This window comes from Oncorhynchus keta, chromosome 21, assembly GCF_023373465.1.
Source record: "Oncorhynchus keta strain PuntledgeMale-10-30-2019 chromosome 21, Oket_V2, whole genome shotgun sequence".
Lineage (NCBI taxonomy): Eukaryota > Metazoa > Chordata > Actinopteri > Salmoniformes > Salmonidae > Oncorhynchus > Oncorhynchus keta.
Window position 1 is genome coordinate 33,222,315 of NC_068441.1, and position 26,497 is coordinate 33,248,811.

Consider the following 26,497-nt stretch of genomic DNA (forward strand, 5'->3'; position numbering starts at 1 on the left):
ACAGATCATATTAGCATTGGTGCAACTTTATTTTCTTGACATATAATTTGACCTCTTAGATATTAAGCTAAATGATTGCAATGAAATTGGCCATTTTAAATTATAGGATTCAAATCCTCTTTCTTTTGCTTTTTGAGGTGGAACGACCCCTCAGGAAGTCTTACAGTGGGGCTTGACAAAAGAGGTCAAGTCTTTCCTCAGTCACACAATAGAATACTGGGTCATCAACGGTACCATTATGAGTACAGAGGAAATGCCAGGATGTTAGGGTTTTTCCCACCACACCGTGTGGAGAGGGGAAAATGAGCTTGCTGGAGACATGATTTACATGACCCAATTGGGTCTAATTGTCAGAGAGATTTAGTTTCAGAGTAGTAAATCTGGTAATTGTTTACAAAAAGTGATCTCAGTAAAGGTATTCTGTAAACAATTGTCCTGACAGTGGAACTAATCTAAGGTTCTCTGAGGAACAACAAAGCTGCTGCTTTGCCCTAGTGATATTTGACCGGTCAAGTCACTACTGACCAGGAGGTCTTCCCTAGTGGAGGGCGACCTTACTAGGGATTGGTCCGGTAGCAGATGTCCAGGTCAGGGATTGGTCAGATGCCCAGCTCAGCTCATGTCAGCTCGTTGTGTCGTTGAGATGAAGATTTAACACTGATCTGAGTGGTTGACTAGTTTACTAAGCTTATTTTCTCTTGAAGCTTGATCTTGCACAAATGAAAGATGATGGATCTCAAGAAGGGTTAACAGAAGTGGTCCTTCTGTGGCTCAGTTGGTAGAGCATGGCACTTGTAACGCCAGGGTAGTGGGTTTGATTCCCGGGACCACCCATACGTAGAATGTATGCACACATGACTGTAAGTCGCTTTGGATAAAAGCGTCAGCTAAATGGCATATATTATTATTATTATTATTATTATTATTATTATTATTTATATTTATCTATAAAGGCATGTAACGTAATATAATAAATGCTATGACTGTGACCAAGACTGTGTTTATTTACAGCATTGTACCTGTTTCCATTGAGGTTGGTTGTAAGAGGCGTTTAGTGTTTTTTTGACTATTAATTAGTTGTGGTTTATGTATAAGTCTTGGGGTTGTGTTCCCATCACCACATCGTTGGCTGATTTTAGCAATCTCGTTTTTTCCTGGCAGGCCTATGGGTGGTATAGTTCTGAGGGTCAACACAAACACCGTCTCCAGCTGGAGATGGAGAGGAAGAGCCTGAGGAATGAGAAAAAGCGCACACACTTCTTTTGGCATCTCGTTCTCTTCTCTCCCACTCCCCTCAACTCACTCACTGTTCTTCGTACCGTGTTCTCACCTTTCGGCTCAGTGAGTTTTTGTCTGTGGAAATGCATGGGATTTAACATGGTGGCCTTTCCTCTTATAAACACTTACTTAAGTAGAGTAAACACAAGCGGAGAGTTTCTAACCATGCAAAAAAATATAGACCGGGAACATTGCCATGTAAACAGTCGGTGGGTGAGTTGTTCACAGCACAGTGGGCATTCTTCATTGGAGACAAACTGGGAGAGCAGCTAGGCTCACCACACAGACATCAGCTGCCAGCCGGACTGGGTCTACTGCACATCTGTTCTCCACATGGTGCCCAGGAATTCCACAAGAGCAGTCTCTCACAGTCTGATGCTTTCACTAAACATCTAGCAGTGTTCTCATCGAGTGCAGTCCCTGTGGAGAGGAAGCTACATATGTCTCTGTTTGGTAGGCGTATATGTATGTTTGGATTTAAGTCCGTTCTTAAGTCAGGAGAGTCCATTAGACTTGATACACAATAACTAGGCCTGATTTCCATCATGGTAACACTTTATTCGAACACAAGCTAATGTTTACGTACAGAACATTGGGAATGCTATACAACAAAACCTGTTTTTAAAGGTTTTGCTTTTGGGAGAGATTTTGCGTTTGCTTCTTCCTCTGTTTGGCTCATAGAATCTGTAATTTAATGAAGAAATGACATCATAGCTGAAGATGCTGCTCTCAACTGGATCATCATGGCAGAAGGTTAGAAGTGTCCAACAGAACTATAGACAACCACCAAACCTCTTAGAAGCTTAAAAACTTGGAATGAAGGAACAGTGCCTCTGGGAGTACATACAACAAGGACCTACCGCCCATGTACAGTATATGACTGTTTAAAACAGTGTAGTGGGTGGGAAAGACTCTGATCATGGCACATGATGTGGCTTGCTATACTATAGCTGGAAGGATTCAAAGCCACTACTGGATTATTCAGACAGCAGCTTGATGTGATTCTAGCTAAAATGGAAGAGAGTTGGATGTGGTTATGTGAACATGAAGGGTTGAGAAGCAGATACAATGGCGCTGCACTGTGCACACAAACTCAAAATGAACTTTCCTTTGACCTTGTTGTTTTCTAATAGTATTTTAATTGTAAACAGCATTACAATGAAGATTTAGGACATCAACTAAATATAAACCAGCAGATTTTTGACATGTCCCCAGAATACACTCTGTAGTCCACTAATCCACTACTGTTGCATTATTATTTACTGTAGGATCACATGATCTCTGCCGCCTTTGCAGGGCGCATCCCAATTGGCACCCTATGCCCTTTATAGGTCACCACTTTAGCGCACTCTACAGTACCAGTCAAAAGTTTGGACACACCTACTAATTAAACGTTTTTTCTTTATTTTCTACATTGAAGAATAATAGTGAAGACATCAAAACTATGAAATAATACATATGGAATCAAAAAAGTGTGAAACAAATGAAAATATATTTTATATTCTACATTCTTCAACGTTTGCCTTGAAGACAGCTTTGCACGCTCTTGGAATTCTCTCAACCAGCTTCACCTAGAATACTTTTTCAACATTCTTGAAGGAGTACCCACATATGTTGAGCACTTGTTGGCTGCTTTTCCTTCATGCTACGGTCCAAATCATCCCAAACCATCTCTATTGGGTTGAGGTCTATGATTGTGGAAGCCAGGTCATCTGATGCAGCACTCCATCACTCTCCTTCTTGGTCAAATAGCCCTTATACAGCCTGGAGGTGTGTTGGGTCATTGTCCTGTTGAAAAACAAATGACAGTCCCACTAAGCGCAAACCAGATGGGTTGGTGTATCGCTGCAGAATGCTGTTGTAGCCATGCTGGTTAAGTGTGCCTTGAATTCTAAATAAATTACCAACAATGTCACCAGTAAAGCACCTCCACACCATCACACCTCCTCCATGCTTCATGGTGGGAACCACACATGCGGAGATAATCTGTTCACCTACGCTGCATCTCACAAAGGACAGATTTCCACCGGTCTAATGTCAATTGATCATGTTTCTTGGCCCAAGCAACTCTCTTCTTATTATTGTTGTCCTTTAGTAGTGGTTTCTTTGCAGCAATTTGACCATGAAGGCCTGATTCATGCAGCCTCTGAACAGTTGATGTTGAGATGTGCCTGTTACTTGAACTCTGTGAAGCATTTATTTGGGCTGCAATTACGGAGTCTGGTAACTCAAATGAACTTATGCTCTGCAGCAGAGGTACCTCTGGGTCCTCCTTTCCTTTGGCGGTCCTCATGACAGCCAGTTTCAGCAAAGCGCTTGATGGTTTTTGTGACTGCACTTAAATAAACTTTCAACGTTTTCCTGGATTGACTGACCTGTCTTAAAGTAATGATGGGCTGTCGTTTCTCTTTGCTTATTTGAGCTGTTGTTGCCATAATATGGACTTTTACCAAATAGGTCTATCTTTTGTATACCACCCCTACCGTGTCACAGCAGAACTGATTGGCTGAAACGCATTAAGAAGAAAATAAATTCCACAAATGGGTAGCCTAGTGGTTAGAGCGTTAGACTAGTAACTGAAAGGTTGCAAGTTCGAATCACCGAGCTGACAAGGTACAAATCTGTCGTTCTGCCCCTGAACAGGCAGTTAACCCACTGTTCCTAGGCCGTCATTGAAAATAAGAATTTGTTCTTAACTGACTTGCCTAGTAAAATAAAGGTAAAATAATTAAAAAACATTTTTTTTTTTATCAAGGCACACCTTTTAATTGGTTAAGAGAATGCCAAGTGTGTGCAAAGCTGTCATCAAGGCAAAGGGTGGCTACTTTGAAGAATGAGTCAGTGTGTGCCCTAACTTTTGACTGGTACTGTATTGGGAAGTGGTTCCCAAGTCCAGTCCCCAAGTACTCCCTACACAGCACACATTTTTGTTGTAGCCCCAGACAAAAACACCCGATTCCACTTGTCAAGGGCTTGATGATTATTTGACATGTAGAATCAGCTGTGCTTGCCCGGGGCCACAACAACAATATGTACTGTTGGGAGTACTGGAGTTGAGAAACACTGATATAGGGAATAGGGTGCCATTTGGGACACAACCCTGCAGTAATGCCCTCAGGACCCCCCAAGGCTAAATAATCCCTGCCAGGGTAGAAAGTGCTTTCTCATAGCAGGCACCATGCTGAACGTTTTGTAGAGATGTATTCCTGGGCGGGCTATTTTACAGTACAGTATTTTATACTGTATTTGTACTGTATTCCTGACAATTTCTCTTCCTGGTCCTGAGTGTTGTGAATACCCTCATTGGAGTGGAGTGGAGAGCAGAGCTTGCATTTTAACACTGTCACTGTGTGAATGTCTTTGTTGATATTTATCACTACTTGAGTTCAACTGAATACAATTTTTGAGCTGGGGTGAGTTAATTAATCCAGGGGATGAGCATGTTCATCATAACCCTCAGGTCCATGCCAGGCTATACCTGGTAACCATGCTCATGGTTAAGAGAGGGAAGTATGGCCTTTTATGAATAATAATGAAGGTGTAGTGGTCCTGTGGTGGCTTTACTGAGGTATTTCTTCTCTTCTCCAGGGTAACACTGCTTGTTTTTGAACACTGTGTGAGGTCTACAGGGAGAACTGTGTGGAGCTGGAAATAGAAAGGGCTAGTTGGATATATGGTTCAGGGGAAAAGGAGGAAAATAATGAGTGCGTGTGAGAGATGCTCTTTGGATAAGGAGTTGTTTTGTCTGTTTTCCAGTCTACTGTATAAATCCTGCGTACTAGTATTTAATGGTATTTAACTAGTATTTAATGGACTGACGACGAAATGGACTGACAGACGAAAGGTTGTACTCGAAGGATTCTCATTTAATCAAGTGCATTATAATGTCTTGGAAACATGATGACATTTCAAAGGAAGGTAAATAATTAGTATGGAAACCTTTTGTCATCATTGTAATGTCATCAGATTGACTTTAGATGCAGTATAACTTTAGCTAGGTAGCTAAGATTGAGGTGAGAGCACTGGATTTTAGCTAGCCAAAGTTAGGATTGCTAGCTATTTTTTACAACATTTGCTAGCTAATGTCAACATTGCCTTTCTCAAAAGTAAATTTGACGACATCAAAATAATGGCAAAGTTGTTTCCTAATAATTATTTGCCTACTTTTGTAATGTTAAGTAATTCAGACAAAACAATCATTAGCCCCCTTTTTAACCTCTCTGGGATATGTGGGACGGTAGCGTCCCACCTGGCCAAAAGCCAGTGAAAATGCAGAGCGGCAAATTCAAACAAATTACTATAAACATATAACTTTCATGAAATCACACATGCAAGGTAGCAAATTAAAGCTACACTTGTTGTGAATCCAGCCAACATGTCAGATTTAAAAAAGGCTTTTCGGCCAAAGCAAACGATGCTATTATCTGAGGATAGCACCTCCGTAAACAAAGAGAGAGAAGCATATTTCAACCCTGCAGGAGCGACACAAAACACAGAAATAAAAATATAATTCATGCCTTACCTTTGACGAGCTTCTTTTGTTGGCATTCCAATATGTCCCATAAACATCACAAATGGTCCTTTTGTTCGATTAATTCCGTCTATATATATATAAAAGAATGTCCATTTATTTGGTGTGTTTGATCCAGAAAAACACCGGTTCCAACTTGCGCAACGTGACTACAAAATATCTCAAAAGTTACCTGTAAACTTTGCCAAAACATTTCAAGCTACTTTTGTAATACAACTTTAGGTATTTTTTAACATAAATAATCGATAAAATTGAAGACGGGATGATTTGTGTTCAATACAGGAGGAAAACAAACTGTAGCTAGTTTTTTGGTCTCGCGCCTCTATCTAACAGTACACTTCAAGTTACCCTCGTTCAAGATGGCTGTACTTCTTCATTACACAACCAATTTCTAAAGACCTTTGACATCCAGTGGAGGAACTGCAAGAAGGTCCCGTTAGAAATCTGGATTCACAATGAAAATCCATTGAAAAGAGAGTGACCTTGAAAAAATAATAATCTGAATGGTTTGTCCTCTGGGTTTCGCCTGCTAAATAAGTTATGTTATACTCAGACATGATTCAAACAGTTTTTGAAATTTCAGAGTGTTTTCTATCCAAATCTACTAATAATATGCATATCTTATCCTCTGGGGATGAGTAGCAGGCAGTTGAATTTGGGCATGCATTTCATCCGGACGTGAAAATACTGACCGGGCACCACTCGACCTTCAGGAGTCACTCGACCTTCAGGAGTCACTAAGGCGGACACCTTGACCAGACAGGCCGTGCGCTGTGTTGATTTTTGTCTATTCACACCAGACGTGATCTTGGCACACAGGTTAAAATTGGGAATCAATTATATTAATTTGGGTGCATGTCAAAGTACACATGAAACATTCATGGACATTTAGCTAGCTAACTGTTGGGTAAATCCATTTGAATTCAATCACTTTTTGACAGCCTCCATTTTGATTTAAACAAAACTTTCTGTACTTGTTTGTCCATGCACCAAAAATTTAGTGAACCGCACTGAGTTCACAATCAATCAATCAATCAATCAATCAAATTTTATTTATATAGCCCTTCGTACATCAGCTGATATCTCAAAGTGCTGTACAGAAATCCAGCCTAAAACCCCAAACAGCAAGCAATGCAGGTGTAGAAGCACACAAAAATTGTCTGAAAGGGACCAAGTGTGATCTTCCATGCACCCACGTTGGTTTTTATGAACCAAGTTCCATTTTAGCATTTGTCAACTCAGATGCTTGTAACTAGGGCTAGGAATTGCCAGGGACCTCACGATATATGATATTATCACAATACTCAGGTGCCGATGCGATCTGTATTGCGATTCTCACGATTCCAAAAATATTGTTCACTCTGTTTGCTGCAGAGAAACGTGAGAGAGCATAAGAAAACGAGTTTTGATAAATCAGGGAAGTAAAAGTGCTGAAGACATGTTGGCTAACTATTTAAAAATAATATGAAAGATAAGTTGTATGATGAAAAATACCGTAGCTTGTGCGCAGGTACAGTCGACTATCGTTAGTTTTTTTGCTGCTGTTGGTAGAATTAGCTAACGCATACAGTGCATTCGGTAGGTATTCAGACCCCCAAACATAAATAACTTATTTAAATAAATATTCAGACCTTTTGCTATGAGACTCAAAATTTAGCTCAGGTGCGTCCTGTTTCCACCTATGGACATTTCAGTTGATTGGACATGATTTGGAAAGGCACAAAAAAGCTGTCTATATAAGGTCCCACAGTTGACAGTGCATGTCAGAGAAAAAACCGAGCCATGAGGTCGAAGGAATTGTTCGTAGAGCTCCAAGACAGATTTGTGTCGAGGCACAGATCAGGGGAAGGGTACTAAAACATGTATGCAGCATTGAAGGTCACCAAGAACACAGTGACCACCATCATTCTTCAATGACAAAAGTTTGGAACCACCAGTACTCTTCCTAGATCTGGCCTTGCGGCCAAACTTAGCAATTGAGGTAGAAGGGCCTTGGTCAGGGAGGTGACCAAGAATTCGATGGTCACTCTGACAGAGCTCCAGAGTTCTTCTATGGAGATGGGAGAACTTTCCAGAAGGACAATCATTACTGCAGCACTCCATTACTGCAGCACTCCATCAATCAGGCATTTTATTGTAGAGTGGCCAGACAGAAGCAACTCCTCAGTAAAAGGCACTTGACAGCCCACTTGGAGTTTGCCAAAAGGCACCTAAAGACTCTCAGACCATGAGAAAATGTTTTATTTGGTCTGATGAAACCAATATTGAACCTGAATACCAAGCATCACGCCCGGAGGAAACCTTGCACCATCCCTATGGTGAAGCATGGTGGTGGCAGCATCATGCTGTGGGAATTTTTTTCAGCGGCAGTTACTGAGAGACTAGTCAGGATTGAGGGAAAGATGAACGGAGAAAAGTAAAGAGAGATCCTTGATGAAAACCTGATCCAGAGCGTGCAATACCTCAGACTGGGGCGAAGGATCACCTTTCAACAGGACAACGACACTAAGCACACAGCCAAGACAACACAGGGGTGACTTCGGGACAAGTCTCTAAATGTCCTTGAGTGGCCCAGCCAGAGCCTGGACTTGAAACTGATTTAACCTCTCTCTCTCAACCTGAAAATAGCTGTGCAGCAACACTCCGCATCCAACCTGACAGAGCTTGAGAGCATCTGCAGAGAAGAATGGCAGAATATCCCCAAATACAGTTGTGCCAGGCTTGTAGCTTCATTCCCAAGGAGACTCAAGGCTGTAATCGCTGCCAAAGGTGCTTCAACAAAGTACTGGATCTGAATACTTATGTAAATGTGATATTTCAGTATTACATTTTTTTATACATTTTCAAAAATGTCTAAACTTTGTCATTATGCTGTATTTTGTGTAGATTGATGAGGAAAGAACCAATTTAATCCATGTTAGAATAAGGCTGTAATGTAACAAAATGTGTAAAATCTCTAGGGGTCTGAATACTTTCCGAAATAAACATGGAATCATATAGTAACCAAAAAAGTGTTAAACAAATCACTTCTTTGGTTTCTTTATGATTTCATGTGTTATTTCATAGTTTTTATGTCTTCACTATTATTCTACAATGTAGAACATAGTAAATATGGAGAAAAACCATTGAATGAGTAGGCTTCTCAAATTTTGACTGGAACTATATATATATATATATATATATATATTTTAAATCGTATAACTTGTACTTGTGAATAGCCTGTACTTGTGAATAACTTGTACACGCTCGCTCACGCAATGCAGCCGGTCTGGTTAGTGTGTGAGACGTCTTCAAAACGGTCATAACAATGACGACTGACTGATGGAGGTACAACCTATGAATAGGTAGATGCTGTTTCAGATGTGTAAAGATGTATAGCCGTAGCATGCTCTACCATCCTTTCCCAGGCCTATAAACCTACGCCCGGTGTGTGTCAGGTTGTGTTGAGATAGGTGTATTACGGTTCAGGGTCTATGAGTGCTCTAACCAGGCTTCCCCAGGCCTAGGCCCTGAGCCCTGTGTTGTTGTCTGCTCTGCTCTATGGCTTCAGCTGGCTGCTTTAATCCTGGGGCCACAGGGGACTCCCTCCTGGGTGAGGAGGGAGTTTAAACTGTTGACATGGTGCTGTCTCTCTTCAGCTCTGATCTAAGACTGACTGACTGGGAGGAACCCTACTTCTCTGCCTGTTGCCTTCAGGTAGCTACGCTGTTGCTGCTTGGCCGGCGTGCCATCCTCCCATACAGACAAACCCTCACTCTCTTTCTTTACCTTTATATCTGCTCTCTCTCTCTCTCTCTCTCTCTCTCTCTCTCTCTCTCTCTCTCTCTCTCTCTCTCTCTCTCTCTCTCTCTCTCTCTCTCAATTAAATTAAATTAAAATGGCTTTATTGGCATTGGAAACAAATGGTAACATTGCCAAAGCAAGAGAAATAGATAATAAACAAAAGTAGAATAAACAATAACAAATTAGATGTAAACATTACATTCACAAAAGTTCCAAAGGAATAGAGACATTTCAAATGTCATGTTATGGCTGTATACAGTGTTGTCACAATGTGCAAGTAGTGAAAATACAAAAGGGCAAATAAATAAACATAAATATGGGTTGTATTTACAATGTGCTTTGTTCTTCACTGGTTGCCCTTTTCCTGTGGCAACAGGTCACAAATCTTGATGCTGTGCTGCACACTGGTATTTCACACAATAGATATGGGAGTTTATCAAAATGGATTTGTTTTTCAAATTCTTTGTGGATCTGTGTAATCTGAGGGAAATGTGTCTGTAATATGGTCATACATTGGGCAGGAGGTTAGGAAGTGCAGTTCCGTTTCCACCTCATTTTGTGGGCAGTGTGCACATAGCCTGTCTTCTCTTGAGAGCCATGTCTGCCTACGGCGGCCTCTCAATAGCGAGGCTATGCGCACTCTCTGTCTCACTCTGTGTGTCTGTCTCACTCTACCCCTCTATCTCTGTCCCCCTCTTTCTATCTCTATTCATCTTGCCACACTATCAATTTAGATATAAGCTGCTGGCTCTTTCACCTCCCATCATCACAGACAGGAGATATGTTTCAATATGTTTCAATAGAAGCCATTTTCTGACACCTGTCAGTATTTCTGAACATCAAAGAAAAGTCTGGATCACTGACATCTGTCTGTCTTACATCTCAAAAGCCAAAGTTACTACATGCATACCAAGTGCTTTGTATCCCTCATATGCTCATTGATGCTAACAAAACATGAGTCATTAATTGTCTTATTCATATAGCATCAATGACTTCCTTCCAGATCAGCGTTGTGGTGCTGAAGAGATAGTGTTACCTTTCTGATCATAACAGCACAGTGCACCACCTGAAGCCAGAGAGAAGAGTCTTAATGAATCCCCCTTCTAATGATGCAACTATCAGTAAGAACTGTGCTGGGCAGAGGAGAGGTGTGTGTGTGTGTGTGTGTGTGTGTGTGTGTGTGTGTGTGTGTGTGTGTGTGTGTGTGTGTGTGTGTGTGTGTGAGAACCAAGCTAAAGCTATGAGTCACTCTCAAGAGGGGGCTGTAGAATAATAAAGGAATCCCCCTCTAACTCCTAAGGCTAAAGTTACAATCCGCCCCCTACTCCCCAATGACACAATACTAGAGAGGAGTGGGTGTTCTCAATCAATAGGCATGGCTACACTGCCACAGCCCTATCCTGGGTACATACACTTCCATTTGTAGGAGGGGTGGTGGGTGGTATTATTATGGTTCTAAATGTTCTTGGCAGAAGGAAATGTTTACCAAGTTGCAGCAGGCATCTAAGATGTTTGGGTCTCTGAGTGCGTTGGCCTAAAAGATGATCTTTGGTATCTGGTAATTGGGCTGAGGTGGGCGAGAGAGGAGCTACTGAGAACAGAGCATTACAGGTTGCAGGGTAGGATGAGTGTATTTGATGACTGAGTCAATGTAAGATGGAGGCTTTCTAATATTGCTTACCTACACCACTACTGTAGTGTTGCGCTCAGCTGAAGGAGAGAGAAGTCAGAGATCTTTGTAAAGTGCAGACACACACACACCCAGGGTAGGCTCTCAGAGAACATTGAAAATATTTACTGTATCTATGTGGCTAGTCTTTCAAATGCAGGGATGGACAGCTCCCTGCTGTCTCTCCTCTCTCAGTGGATAACCTGGTTCAATGAGGTACATGGTAAGTGCATACCCCCCCACGTGCAAGTTCATAGCCTAAGCCAGAGCCCAGTATCTCTGTTACTGGTGCACTCTAGGAGATGTGTTGGGGGATGTGTCACTCTCCTTCCCCCTCCTGCAGGCAGCAGCTAGCATACAGTACCTGATCAAAAGTTTGTGGGCACCTGCTCATTGAACATCTCATTTCAAAATCATGGGCATTAATGGAGGTGGTCCCCCCTTTGCTGCTGTAACAGCCTCCACTCTTCCACTAGATGTTGGAACATTGCTGCTCTAACAGGGCAGACATTTGACGAATTGACTTGTTGGAAAGTTGACATCCTGTGACGGTGCCACATTGAAAGTCTCTGAGCTCTTGAGTAAGGCTATTCTACAGCCAATGTTTGTCTATGGAGATTGCATGGCTTTGTGCTTGATTTTATACACCTATCAGTAACGGGTCTTGCTGAAATGGCTGAATCCACTAATTTGAAAGTGTCCACATACTTTTTATATATTGTGTATCTTCTCAGCCTGTAACTGGGTGTCATGAATGGGCAGTAATCTGAAACCACCTAAACAACCTTATCAGAACGAAAAATCATGGACTCAATTTTTCCATTTGGTTATTTCCAAATTGCAGTTTATATATCTGTGCACAGTACAGCCTCCTCATCAATTTCCAGAATACAGTTTGTTCAGGAAATCCAGGCACTGTCTGAATGCAGTTGATGGATGGTGAGTGTGTGTGAGAGCAGCCTCGAGTATCAAAGGGCTCTGAGGGTTTTCAGATAAACTATTATTGTTGTTGTTCCACCTCCCTCTTGGATCAACCCTGATGGTGGTGATCATTACTTCTGATTAAAGTCCACACAGAGGGAAGACAGACACATACTGTAGGTTACATGATCCACACAGAGGGAAGACAGACACATACTATAGGTTAAATGATACATACTGTAGGTTACATGATCCACACAGAGGGAAGACGGACACATACTGTAGGTTACATGATCCACACAGAGGGAAGACGGACACATACTGTAGGTTACATGATCCACACAGAGGGAAGACAGACACATACTGAAGGTTACATGATCCACACATATAAGACAGACCCATACTATAGGTTAAATGATCCACACAGAGGGAAGACAGACACATACTATAGGTTAAATGATCCACACAGAGGGAAGACAGACACATACTGTAGGTTACATGATCCACACAGAGGGAAGACGGACACATACTGTAGGTTACATGATCCACACAGAGGGAAGACGGACACATACTGTAGGTTACATGATCCACACAGAGGGAAGACGGACACATACTGTAGGTTACATGATCCACACAGAGGGAAGACAGACACATACTGTAGGTTACATGATCCACACAGAGGGAAGACAGACACATACTGTAGGTTACATGATCCACACAGAGGGAAGACAGACACATACTGTAGATTAAATGATCCACACAGAGGGAAGGCAGACACATACTGTAGGTTGCATGATCCACACAGAGGGAAGACAGACACATACTGTAGGTTACATGATTCACACAGAGGGAAGACAGACACATACTGTAGGTTACATGATCCACACAGAGGGAAGACAGACACATACTGTAGGTTACATGATTCACACAGAGGGAAGACAGACACATACTGTAGGTTGCATGATCCACACAGAGGGAAGACAGACACATACTGTAGGTTACATGATTCACACAGAGGGAAGACAGACACATACTATAGGTGAAATGATCCACACAGAGGGAAGAGACACATACTGTAGTTTACATGATCCACACAGAGGGAAGACAGACACATACTGTAGGTTACATGATCCACACAGAGGGAAGACAGACACATACTGTAGATTAAATGATCCACACAGAGGGAAGGCAGACACATACTGTAGGTTGCATGATCCACACAGAGGGAAGACAGACACATACTGTAGGTTACATGATTCACACAGAGGGAAGACAGACACATACTGTAGGTTACATGATCCACACAGAGGGAAGACAGACACATACTGTAGGTTACATGATCCACACAGAGGGAAGACAGACACATACGGTAGGTTACATGATCCACACAGAGGGAAGACAGACACATACTGTACGTTACATGATCCACACAGAGGGAAGACAGACACATACTGTAGGTTACATGATCCACACAGAGGGAAGACAGACACATACTGTAGGTTACATGATCCACACAGAGGGAAGACAGACCCATACTGTAGGTTACATGATCCACACAGAGGGAAGACAGACACATACTATAGGTTAAATGATACATACTGTAGGTTACATGATCCACACAGAGGGAAGACGGACACATACTGTAGGTTACATGATCCACACAGAGGGAAGACGGACACATACTGTAGGTTACATGATCCACACAGAGGGAAGACAGACACATACTGAAGGTTACATGATCCACACATATAAGACAGACCCATACTATAGGTTAAATGATCCACACAGAGGGAAGACAGACACATACTATAGGTTAAATGATCCACACAGAGGGAAGACAGACACATACTGTAGGTTACATGATCCACACAGAGGGAAGACGGACACATACTGTAGGTTACATGATCCACACAGAGGGAAGACAGACACATACGGTAGGTTACATGATCCACACAGAGGGAAGACAGACACATACTGTAGGTTACATGATCCACACAGAGGGAAGACAGACACATACTGTAGGTTACATGATCCACACAGAGGGAAGACGGACACATACTGTAGGTTACATGATCCACACAGAGGGAAGACAGACACATACTGAAGGTTACATGATCCACACATATAAGACAGACCCATACTATAGGTTAAATGATCCACACAGAGGGAAGACAGACACATACTATAGGTTAAATGATCCACACAGAGGGAAGACAGACACATACTGTAGGTTACATGATCCACACAGAGGGAAGACGGACACATACTGTAGGTTACATGATCCACACAGAGGGAAGACGGACACATACTGTAGGTTACATGATCCACACAGAGGGAAGACGGACACATACTGTAGGTTACATGATCCACACAGAGGGAAGACAGACACATACTGTAGGTTACATGATCCACACAGAGGGAAGACAGACACATACTATAGGTGAAATGATCCACACAGAGGGAAGAGACACATACTGTAGTTTACATGATCCACACAGAGGGAAGACAGACACATACTGTAGGTTACATGATCCACACAGAGGGAAGACAGACACATACTGTAGATTAAATGATCCACACAGAGGGAAGGCAGACACATACTGTAGGTTGCATGATCCACACAGAGGGAAGACAGACACATACTGTAGGTTACATGATCCACACAGAGGGAAGACAGACACATACTGTAGGTTACATGATCCACACAGAGGGAAGACAGACCCATACTGTAGGTTACATGATCCACACAGAGGGAAGACAGACACATACTATAGGTTAAATGATACATACTGTAGGTTACATGATCCACACAGAGGGAAGACAGACACATACTATAGGTTAAATGATACATACTGTAGGTTACATGATCCACACAGAGGGAAGACGGACACATACTGTAGGTTACATGATCCACACAGAGGGAAGACAGACACATACTGTAGGTTACATGATCCACACAGAGGGAAGACAGACACATACGGTAGGTTACATGATCCACACAGAGGGAAGACAGACACATACTGTAGGTTACATGATCCACACAGAGGGAAGACAGACACATACTGTAGGTTACATGATCCACACAGAGGGAAGACAGACCCATACTGTAGGTTACATGATCCACACAGAGGGAAGACAGACACATACTATAGGTTAAATGATACATACTGTAGGTTACATGATCCACACAGAGGGAAGACGGACACATACTGTAGGTTACATGATCCACACAGAGGGAAGACGGACACATACTGTAGGTTACATGATCCACACAGAGGGAAGACAGACACATACTGAAGGTTACATGATCCACACATATAAGACAGACCCATACTATAGGTTAAATGATCCACACAGAGGGAAGACAGACACATACTATAGGTTAAATGATCCACACAGAGGGAAGACAGACACATACTGTAGGTTACATGATCCACACAGAGGGAAGACGGACACATACTGTAGGTTACATGATCCACACAGAGGGAAGACAGACACATACTATAGGTTAAATGATCCACACAGAGGGAAGACAGACACATACTGTAGGTTACATGATCCACACAGAGGGAAGACGGACACATACTGTAGGTTACATGATCCACACAGAGGGAAGACGGACACATACTGTAGGTTACATGATCCACACAGAGGGAAGACGGACACATACTGTAGGTTACATGATCCACACAGAGGGAAGACAGACACATACTGTAGGTTACATGATCCACACAGAGGGAAGACAGACACATACTGTAGGTTACATGATCCACACAGAGGGAAGACAGACACATACTGTAGATTAAATGATCCACACAGAGGGAAGGCAGACACATACTGTAGGTTGCATGATCCACACAGAGGGAAGACAGACACATACTGTAGGTTACATGATTCACACAGAGGGAAGACAGACACATACTGTAGGTTACATGATCCACACAGAGGGAAGACAGACACATACTGTAGGTTACATGATTCACACAGAGGGAAGACAGACACATACTATAGGTGAAATGATCCACACAGAGGGAAGAGACACATACTGTAGGTTACATGATCCACACAGAGGGAAGACAGACACATACTGTAGGTTACATGATCCACACAGAGGGAAGACAGACACATACTGTAGATTAAATGATCCACACAGAGGGAAGGCAGACACATACTGTAGGTTGCATGATCCACACAGAGGGAAGACAGACACATACTGTAGGTTACATGATTCACACAGAGGGAAGACAGATACATACTGTAGGTTACATGATCCACACAGAGGGAAGACAGACACATACTGTAGGTTACATGATCCACACAGAGGGAAGACAGACACATACGGTAGGTTACATGATCCACACAGAGGGAAGACAGACACATACTGTACGTTACATGATCCACACAGAGGGAAGACAGACACATACTGTAGGTTACATGATCCACACAGAGGGAAGACAGACACATACTGTAGGTTACATGATCCACACAGAGGGAAGACAGACCCATACTGTAGGTTACATGATCCACACAGAGGGAAGACAGACACATACTATAGGTTAAATGATACATACTGTAGGTTACATGATCCACACAGAGGGAAGACGGACACATACTGTAGGTTACATGATCCACACAGAGGGAAGACGGACACATACTGTAGGTTACATGATCCACACAGAGGGAAGACAGACACATACTGAAGGTTACATGATCCACACATATAAGACAGACCCATACTATAGGTTAAATGATCCACACAGAGGGAAGACAGACACATACTATAGGTTAAATGATCCACACAGAGGGAAGACAGACACATACTGTAGGTTACATGATCCACACAGAGGGAAGACGGACACATACTGTAGGTTACATGATCCACACAGAGGGAAGACAGACACATACGGTAGGTTACATGATCCACACAGAGGGAAGACAGACACATACTGTAGGTTACATGATCCACACAGAGGGAAGACAGACACATACTGTAGGTTACATGATCCACACAGAGGGAAGACAGACCCATACTGTAGGTTACATGATCCACACAGAGGGAAGACAGACACATACTATAGGTTAAATGATACATACTGTAGGTTACATGATCCACACAGAGGGAAGACGGACACATACTGTAGGTTACATGATCCACACAGAGGGAAGACGGACACATACTGTAGGTTACATGATCCACACAGAGGGAAGACGGACACATACTATAGGTGAAATGATCCACACAGAGGGAAGAGACACATACTGTAGGTTAAATGATCCACACAGAGGGAAGACAGACACATACTGTAGGTTACATGATCCACACAGAGGGAAGACAGACACATACTATAGGTGAAATGATCCACACAGAGGGAAGACAGACACATACTGTAGGTTACATGATCCACACAGAGGGAAGACAGACCCATACTGTAGGTTACATGATCCACACAGAGGGAAGACAGACACATACTATAGGTTAAATGATACATACTGTAGGTTACATGATCCACACAGAGGGAAGACGGACACATACTGTAGGTTACATGATCCACACAGAGGGAAGACGGACACATACTGTAGGTTACATGATCCACACAGAGGGAAGACGGACACATACTATAGGTGAAATGATCCACACAGAGGGAAGAGACACATACTGTAGGTTAAATGATCCACACAGAGGGAAGACAGACACATACTGTAGGTTACATGATCCACACAGAGGGAAGACAGACACATACTATAGGTGAAATGATCCACACAGAGGGAAGACAGACACATACTGTAGGTTACATGATCCACACAGAGGGAAGACAGACACATACTGTAGGTTACATGATCCACACAGAGGGAAGACGGACACATACTATAGGTGAAATGATCCACACAGAGGGAAGACAGACACATACTGTAGGTTACATGATCCACACAGAGGGAAGACAGACACATACTGTAGGTTACATGATTCACACAGAGGGAAGACAGACACATACTGTAGGTTACATGATCCACACAGAGGGAAGACAGACACATACTGTAGGTTACATGATCCACACAGAGGGAAGAGACACATACTGTAGGTTAAATGATCCACACAGAGGGAAGACAGACACATACTGTAGGTTACATGATCCACACAGAGGGAAGACAGACACATACTATAGGTGAAATGATCCACACAGAGGGAAGACAGACACATACTGTAGGTTACATGATCCACACAGAGGGAAGACAGACACATACTGTAGGTTACATGATCCACACAGAGGGAAGACGGACACATACTATAGGTGAAATGATCCACACAGAGGGAAGACAGACACATACTGTAGTTTACATGATCCACACAGAGGGAAGACAGACACATACTGTAGGTTACATGATCCACACAGAGGGAAGACAGACACATACTGTAGATTAAATGATCCACACAGAGGGAAGGCAGACACATACTGTAGGTTGCATGATCCACACAGAGGGAAGACAGACACATACTGTAGGTTACATGATCCACACAGAGGGAAGACAGACACATACTGTAGGTTACATGATTCACACAGAGGGAAGACAGACACATACTGTAGGTTACATGATCCACACAGAGGGAAGACAGACACATACTGTAGGTTACATGATCCACACAGAGGGAAGACAGACACATACGGTAGGTTACATGATCCACACAGAGGGAAGACAGACACATACTGTAGGTTACATGATCCACACAGAGGGAAGACAGACACATACTGTAGGTTACATGATCCACACAGAGGGAAGACAGACACATACTGTAGGTTACATGATCCACACAGGAGGCAATGAGGAATACAAAGCATTACGTTGTGTGTAGCAATGATGACACCTGGGCTGTGGTTACTGTGTGGGCTGGTCTCGTAGGGGCAGGCAGTCTTCTCCTGATTTTGCTGGTAAGGCCTGTGGGCCAGTCAAACTATCATCTGGTTCTCCAGGTCTCTGGCTGTATACCACCAGAGCCTATTCTGTTTCTCCAGGTCTCTGGCTGTTTAACCCCCACAGCATGTTCTGTTCTGCCCTGATTGAACTCTCTCTCCATCTCACTCTCCCTTCATCACTACAAAATGGATGGCAAAGTAGGGTTCTTTTTATGAAAGGGTTACAGAGGAAGTACAGAGGAAGTGAAGAGTGTACATTGTTTGGTTCACCTTTGTGTCAGTGCATGATATACAATAAGTACAGTATCCTATCCGTGTTCTGTTGCACCACAAACCCCCTAAAAACCTTTGACCTCTCAGGAGTTATCCCACCCACACCCATCTACAGCTCCAGTCTTCATAGTTTTGTGGTGTTATAAAGGCTCACAGAATAGTTCCTTTCTTTCTTTGCTCTCTTCATCATTTTGGATGATTTCCCAGATTGTTCTGGCTCCTACTCAGCAGTTTGGCTTAATTGACCTGCCTGAGGCTGAGACGGCAACATCTATACCATTCCCAGTTTAACATACAAACACCAGGAACACTTTTTTTGTATTTTATAACTTTGTATTGCAGTTAGAATTATACCTTTGTAATTTGTTTATATACTTTTGATCCCAAAACATTTTTACTTCAATGTAAATACAGAAAATATTAAACAATAGGGTAGGTGTACCAAAAGCCCACCAAAATCTAAGTATAGAAATGTTTTTAATTTATTATTTGTAAAAAAAAAAAAAAGAAAAATATTTTGCTCCCTTTTTCTCCCCAATTGTTCTGATCTTGTATCATCGCTGCAACTCCTCAAAGGACTCGGGAGAGGTGAAAGTGGAGCCAAGTGTCCTCCGAAAGATAACCCGACTAACCGCGCTACTTAACCCGGGAGCCAATCGCACCAATGTTTTGGAGGAAACACTGTTCAACTGGCGACCGGGGTCAGACGCTGGCCCCCCACAAGGAGTTGCTAGAGTGCGATGAGCCAAATAAAGCCCCACCGGCCAAACCCTCCCTTAACCTCAATGACGCTGGGCCAATTGTGCATCGTCCTATGGGACTCCCGGCCACTGCCAGTTGTGGCACAGCTCAGGAATGAACCTGGGTCTGTAGTAACACCTCTAGCACTGCCATGCAGTGCTGTAGACTGCTGCGCCACTCGGGAGGCCCACGTAGACATTTCTAACATACACTGACTATACAAAACATTAACCCCCTAAGGTCGATGTCCACGCCCCTTCGGAAATCTAATTAGTATAACAAAAAAATCCCCATAAAAATCTGTCAGTTTAAGCTAGAGATATCAGTATGTAACACTTCTGCATTTGTAGTGAAAGGTGACAGAGTTAGAGCAGTGTTTTTCAGACCATGAGACAGCCCGAAAATCGCTCTTCTCACAAAATCATCTGTAGCATCCAAACTATTATGACGCCCCTATGGAAAGATGAGACTCCCTCGAACATGATGGTGTTCTCCGTTTTGCTCTACGACCCCCAGAAGCGTCTTGTAACTCGTCTGAAGTGGGTACAGCCGATCTGCCAACTTATGTCTGTAGTGTCTGAACAGTTTGGGCTACACAATAATATTATCCCTCTGTTTAAATGCAAGACACCCCGCAGGCCTCTGAAGGTCCCCCGTTACCCGTTGAAAAAATGAATGGAAGTATACAGTATATGGAGACTGTTTAGTGACAAAAATAAGCGGTTCAAAACATGTAAAAAAACAACAAATGTTTCCTGATCTATCTTATATCTCGTAGAAATAGAGTAGGACAGACACTTCAGAATAAACATCATTGTTCCATATAGTGAATATTTTATTCAGTGTGTTGTTCAGTTTTTCCTGATCTTTCTTATACACTACATGGCCAACAGTATGTGTACACCCTTTCAAATTTGTGGGTTCGGCTATTTCAGCCACACCCGACAGGTCTATAAAATTGAGTACACAACCATGCAATCCCAACAGACAAACGTTGTTCGTAGAATGGAACGTACTGAAGAGCTCAGTGACTTTCAACATGGCACCGTCACAGGATGCCACCTTTTCACCAAGTCAGTTCGACAGATTTCTGCCCTGCTAGAGCTGCCCCGATCAACTGGAAGTGTTGTTATTGTGGAAACATAAGTGGAAACTGTTATTGTGGAAATATAAGTGGAAACATCTAGGAGCAACTACTGCTACCCCGCGAAGTGGTGGGCCACACACAAGCTCACAGAACGGGACCGCTGAAGCGCATGGCGCGTACAAATGGTCTGTCCTTGGTTGCAACACTCACCACCCAGTTCCAAACTGCCTCTGGAAGCAACATCAGCTTGTCGGAAGCGTAATGAAATGGGTTTCCTTGGCCGAGCAGCTGCACACAAGCCTAAGATCACCATGCGCAATGTCAAGTGTTGGCTGGAGTGGTGTAAAGCTCGCCGCCATTGGACTCTGGAGAAGTGGAAGTGTGTTCTATGGAGTGATGGATCACGCTTCACCACCTGGCAGTCTGACAGACGAGTCTGTGTTTGGCGGATGCCATGAGATCGCTACCTGCTCGAATGCATAGTGCCATTTCCAACTGTAAAGTTTGTTGATGGAGAAATAATGGTCTGGGACCGTTTTTTTATGGTTCGGGCTAGGCAGAAATAGTTTGTTGAGATCGCTGTGTAAGAACCTGACCCGCAAAAGCCCTGACCTCAACCCCACCGAACACGCCGACTGAGAGCCAGGCCTTATCGCCCAATATCAGTGCCTGACTTTACTAATGCTCTTGTGGCAGAATGGAAGCAAGTCTCGCAGCAATGTTCCAAAATCTAGTGGAAAGCCTTCCATAAAAAGTGGAGGCTGTTATAGCAGCAAAGGGGGGACTAACTCCATATTAATGCCCATGATTTTGGAATGCCACGTTTGACGAGTATGTGTCAGCCATGTACTGTATCTCTCAGATAGAGGAAAGACACTTCAAAACAAACTTCGTTCCATTTTTCATCAAATAATTGTTTCAGTTTTTTTTTGATACTTCAAAAAAAATGATCTTGAAATTCTAAATCAAATAGTAAAATGATCTTTGGTACAACCTTCTTAAAACAGGGCTTAGACTTTTAAGAACACCTGCTCTTTCTATGACAGACTGACCAGGTGAATCCAGGTGAAAGCTATGATACCTTATTGATGTCACTTGTTAAATCCACTTCGATCAGTGAAGGAAAGGGGAAGAGAGGAGACCGGGGGATGTTAAAGAATATTTTTTAAGCCTTGAGGCAATTGAGACATGGATAGTGTATGTGTGCCATTCAGAGGGTGAATGGGCAAGACAAAATATTTAAGTGCCTTTGAACAGGGTATAGTAGTAGTAGTAGTATAGTAGTAGTGTGTCAAGAACTGCAATACTGCTGGGTTTCCCGTGTGTATCAAGAATGGTCAACCACCCAAAGGATATCAAGCCTACTTTACACAACTGTGGGAAGCATTGGAGTCAACATGGGGCATGGGGCACATCCCTGTGGAATGCTTTCCACACCTTGTAGGGTCCATGCCCCAACAAATTGAAGCTGTTCTGAGGGCAAAAGGGGTGCAACTCAATATTAGGTTTTTCTTATATATTCTTTATGACCTCTAACCTCTGTCTCTCTATTTCCCTCAGCTCTACAGGCTGGCCAGTCGGGGCCAGTAGAGAAAGAGCATCATGGGAGCATGGGGGGCAGGGTGAGGGAGAGGAGGGCGGCAGGAGGAGACTCCTACTGGGCTTATTCAGGTGAGTCATTTTAGTGGTACAGCTATATGTCCCCAGGCAAGATGGATTCACTTTTTTGCCACAGGTTCTAGCCCTAATTCCTCTCCTGGATTATGTCTCTTGCTCTTCTCTGACCAATTAAGGAGATGGGTCAAACCTAATTGGACTGTGGCTGTAGAGACATATTACCTTACTGTAACTCTGTAATCTTCCTATTTTGTCTTTAATTGATTTCCGTCCCAACTTTTCTCCCATCTTTCCAAATCCTTCCCAATATCCTCTACACTCCTACTTTGTTTTTGTTGCTCATAATTCAACTCTTCTTTCCCTCTCTCCCTTTCCCTCTCTCCCTCTTTCCCTCTCTCCCTCTTTCCCTCTTTCCCTCTCTCCCTCTTTCCCTCTCTCCCTTTCCCTCTTTCCCTCTCTCCCTCTTTCCCTCTCTCCCTCTTTCCCTCTCTCCCTTTCCCTCTTTCCCTCTTTCCCTCTTTCCCTCTCTCCCTTTCCCTCTCTCCCTTTCCCTCTTTCCCTCTTTCCCTCTTTCCCTCTCTCCCTTTCCCTCTCTCCCTTTCCCTCTTTCCCTCTTTCCCTCTCTCCCTTTCCCTCTCTCCCTTTCCCTCTTTCCCTCTTTCCCTCTCTCCCTTTCCCTCTCTCCCTTTCCCTCTTTCCCTCTCTCCCTTTCCCTCTCTCCCTTTCCCTCTTTCCCTCTTTCCCTCTCTCCCTTTCCCTCTTTCCCTCTTTCCCTCTCTCCCTTTCCCTCTTTCCCTCTTTCCCTCTCTCCCTTTCCCTCTTTCCCTCTTTCCCTCTCTCCCTCCGAATGGTAGCTACAGGGAGTAGTTGTTGATGTGTGTTATGGATTCTGTGCTGGAGTAGGAACTAGTGTGGTCCTTGTGAGCACCATTCAGCCATACATGTGTTTCTTAAACGTATGTTTTTAACCTGAGCACTACTGGGCTTGGGGGAAAGGCTGGCGCTCTATTGCTGCAGCTGCAGAGGGGACGGTGTGTGTGAGATGGGAGCGAGTCTTACAGTCATTGGAGGGAGCAGATGGATGGAGAAAGAGAGACGCCAAGGAAACTCGGCTACAGCCAAGACTAGCTAACTTGTAGTAGCCACAATGTTATTTATCATCCCATATAGCAGTATCTGTCTTGACTGGAGTAGCCTAGAGAGGCTAGTTAGGCTAAACGAGGCCATATGCTGCGCTTTTCCCCCAACCCCATTAAGTTAACACAACAGCCTACCTGTTGGTTGCCCGTTGTAGCCTACTTCTCCTCCTTTTGCTAACTTTTAATTCCATCGTGCATTAGTGAACTCTCACTCTACTTGCTACACATTGAGCCGCTTCGATTGGCCAACATAAACAACAAGCTACAGACATGAATGGTACTTGTCTTCTTATGGGGAGCATAGTACACGTCATAGAAACTCAACTGAAAGGTTTCTTTTATTTAATTAATACTTTCAAATGTCTTGGTATATCTTTCTATGTAACAATGTCACATTAATATTTTAGTTAGTTTAGAAAAAGCCTTTTCAGTGTTAAGAGGCCTACATATATTTTTTTCTGTCAGAAATAAATACTCAGACAAGTATTTGAAGACTAACGTACATTCGGATATTCATATAAACGTGCACATCCCTAGCTAGAGCTAAATGAACATATTTTAAAGTACAGTTATGTCCAGAAAAACATTCACACGGTCTGATGATGAGGTATATGTTGCAGGGCAGCCTTCAATAAGGTTTCAGATCTAATAGATGATTCATCATGCATACATTTACTTTGTGCCTTTGGTTATTCACGACATGCTGTGGGTGGGTGTATGTACTGTATGTCTGTGGATGGGTGTATGTACTGTATGTCTGTGGGTGGGTGTATGTACTGTATGTCTGTGGGTGGGTGTATGTACTGTATGTCTGTGGGTGGGTGTATGTACTGTATGTCTGTGGGTGGGTGTATGTACTGTATGTCTGTGGGTGGGTGGGTGTATGTACTGTATGTCTGTGGGTGGGTGTATGTACTGTATGTCTGTGGGTGGGTGTATGTACTGTATGTCTGTGGGTGGGTGTATGTACTGTATGTCTGTGGGTGGGTGTATGTACTGTATGTCTGTGGGTGGGTGTATGTACTGTATGTCTGTGGGTGGGTGGGTGTATGTACTGTATGTCTGTGGGTGGGTGGGTGGGTGTATGTACTGTATGTCTGTGGGTGGGTGGGTGGGTGGGTGTATGTACTGTATGTCTGTGGGTGGGTGTATGTACTGTATGTCTGTGGGTGGGTGTATGTACTGTATGTCTGTGGGTGGGTGTATGTACTGTATGTCTGTGGGTGTGTGGGTGTATGTACTGTATGTCTGTGGGTGGGTGTATGTACTGTATGTCTGTGGGTGGGTGGGTGTATGTACTGTATGTCTGTGGGTGGGTGTATGTACTGTATGTCTGTGGGTGGGTGTATGTACTGTATGTCTGTGGGTGGGTGTATGTACTGTATGTCTGTGGGTGGGTGTATGTACTGTATGTCTGTGGGTGGGTGGGTGTATGTACTGTATGTCTGTGGGTGGGTGTATGTACTGTATGTCTGTGGGTGGGTGTATGTACTGTATGTCTGTGGGTGGGTGTATGTACTGTATGTCTGTGGGTGGGTGTATGTACTGTATGTCTGTGGGTGTGTACGCTCAAGCAGTTTTTGTGTGTAGGCCTATATGTGATTAATTCACTGAATGTGCTTTTTTACAACCATTGTGCTGCTAGCCAGCTACCTCACTGTGATCAAAAGCAGTGGCATGAATTTGAATGGAAAAGCTAGAAGTAGTATCCCTGGTCCTATTCATATCCACTAACTGCGCAAATTTCCCATTAGATGAGAACATGAACAAAGTGCTCTCGGCCATCTGAGTAGGACAAGGCTGAAGTGAGATGGAAACACATGATATTCTTCCTCTTTGGATTGTATATTATGCTTGAAAAGTCATTCTCACTACCTCCCTCCTGCTTATTTTAGCACCGCCTGCAGTCCTATAAAAATCTGTCATATTTAAAAATATTTAAAAAGGAAAAGATCACTAAAAACTCCTTTCAAACCTCTTTCCAATTCCACTTTGCCTTTGTGGAAAGAGCTATACGAATTAACTAATTTAACGGTTATATTCCCAGTGATGTTTCCTTTGGAGCATGAAGTAGGATAAAGTTATTTTTAGTACACTTCTTCTCCTCCTTAATCATTGGTTAACCCAGAACTAAAGTGTTGTGTAATTGATCAGCTGCTCAATTAAGCACTGGGTACATTTGAACTCCATACACTCGTGGGAATTTGCTGTATTGATGGGGCTAAATTGAAATGTTTCTTACAGAAGAAATATGGAAATGCATAACCATGGTAGCAATCAAAGGGAACAGTTTGAATATGGGAAAATTATTAGACGAAAGGTGAGAACTAAACACTTCATCTGACTCAAGACTGAATCCAAAATTTATACTGTCAATTTAATGTGCGTTTTACTTTTTGCCACATTGTTGATAACGAAATCTAAAAATACTCTGGATACATTCAGTAACAGGACAAGAATATTCATGGAACATTTGGGGTAGGTGCAACAACAAAAAATGACATGGGTTTCAGTGAGAGGACTAACTGTTGTATCGAAGTGGCCACA

The 26,497-nt window shown here is 43.0% G+C and overlaps 1 protein-coding gene across 4 annotated transcripts in view; it reads left to right on the forward strand.

The window, feature by feature from the left end:
• Positions 1-26,497, forward strand: part of LOC118376044 (receptor-type tyrosine-protein phosphatase gamma-like) — a 305,336-nt gene that overhangs the window by 18,727 nt on the left and 260,112 nt on the right. For 3 of the 4 annotated variants that reach the window (XM_052473725.1, XM_052473726.1, XM_052473724.1), the window contains exon 2: positions 22,755-22,865. The exons of the other annotated variant lie outside the window; for it this stretch is intronic. In XM_052473725.1, coding sequence (XP_052329685.1) covers positions 22,755-22,865 — 111 coding nt within the window. The remainder of the gene's footprint in view (positions 1-22,754; positions 22,866-26,497) is intronic. 4 annotated transcript variants of the gene reach the window in all.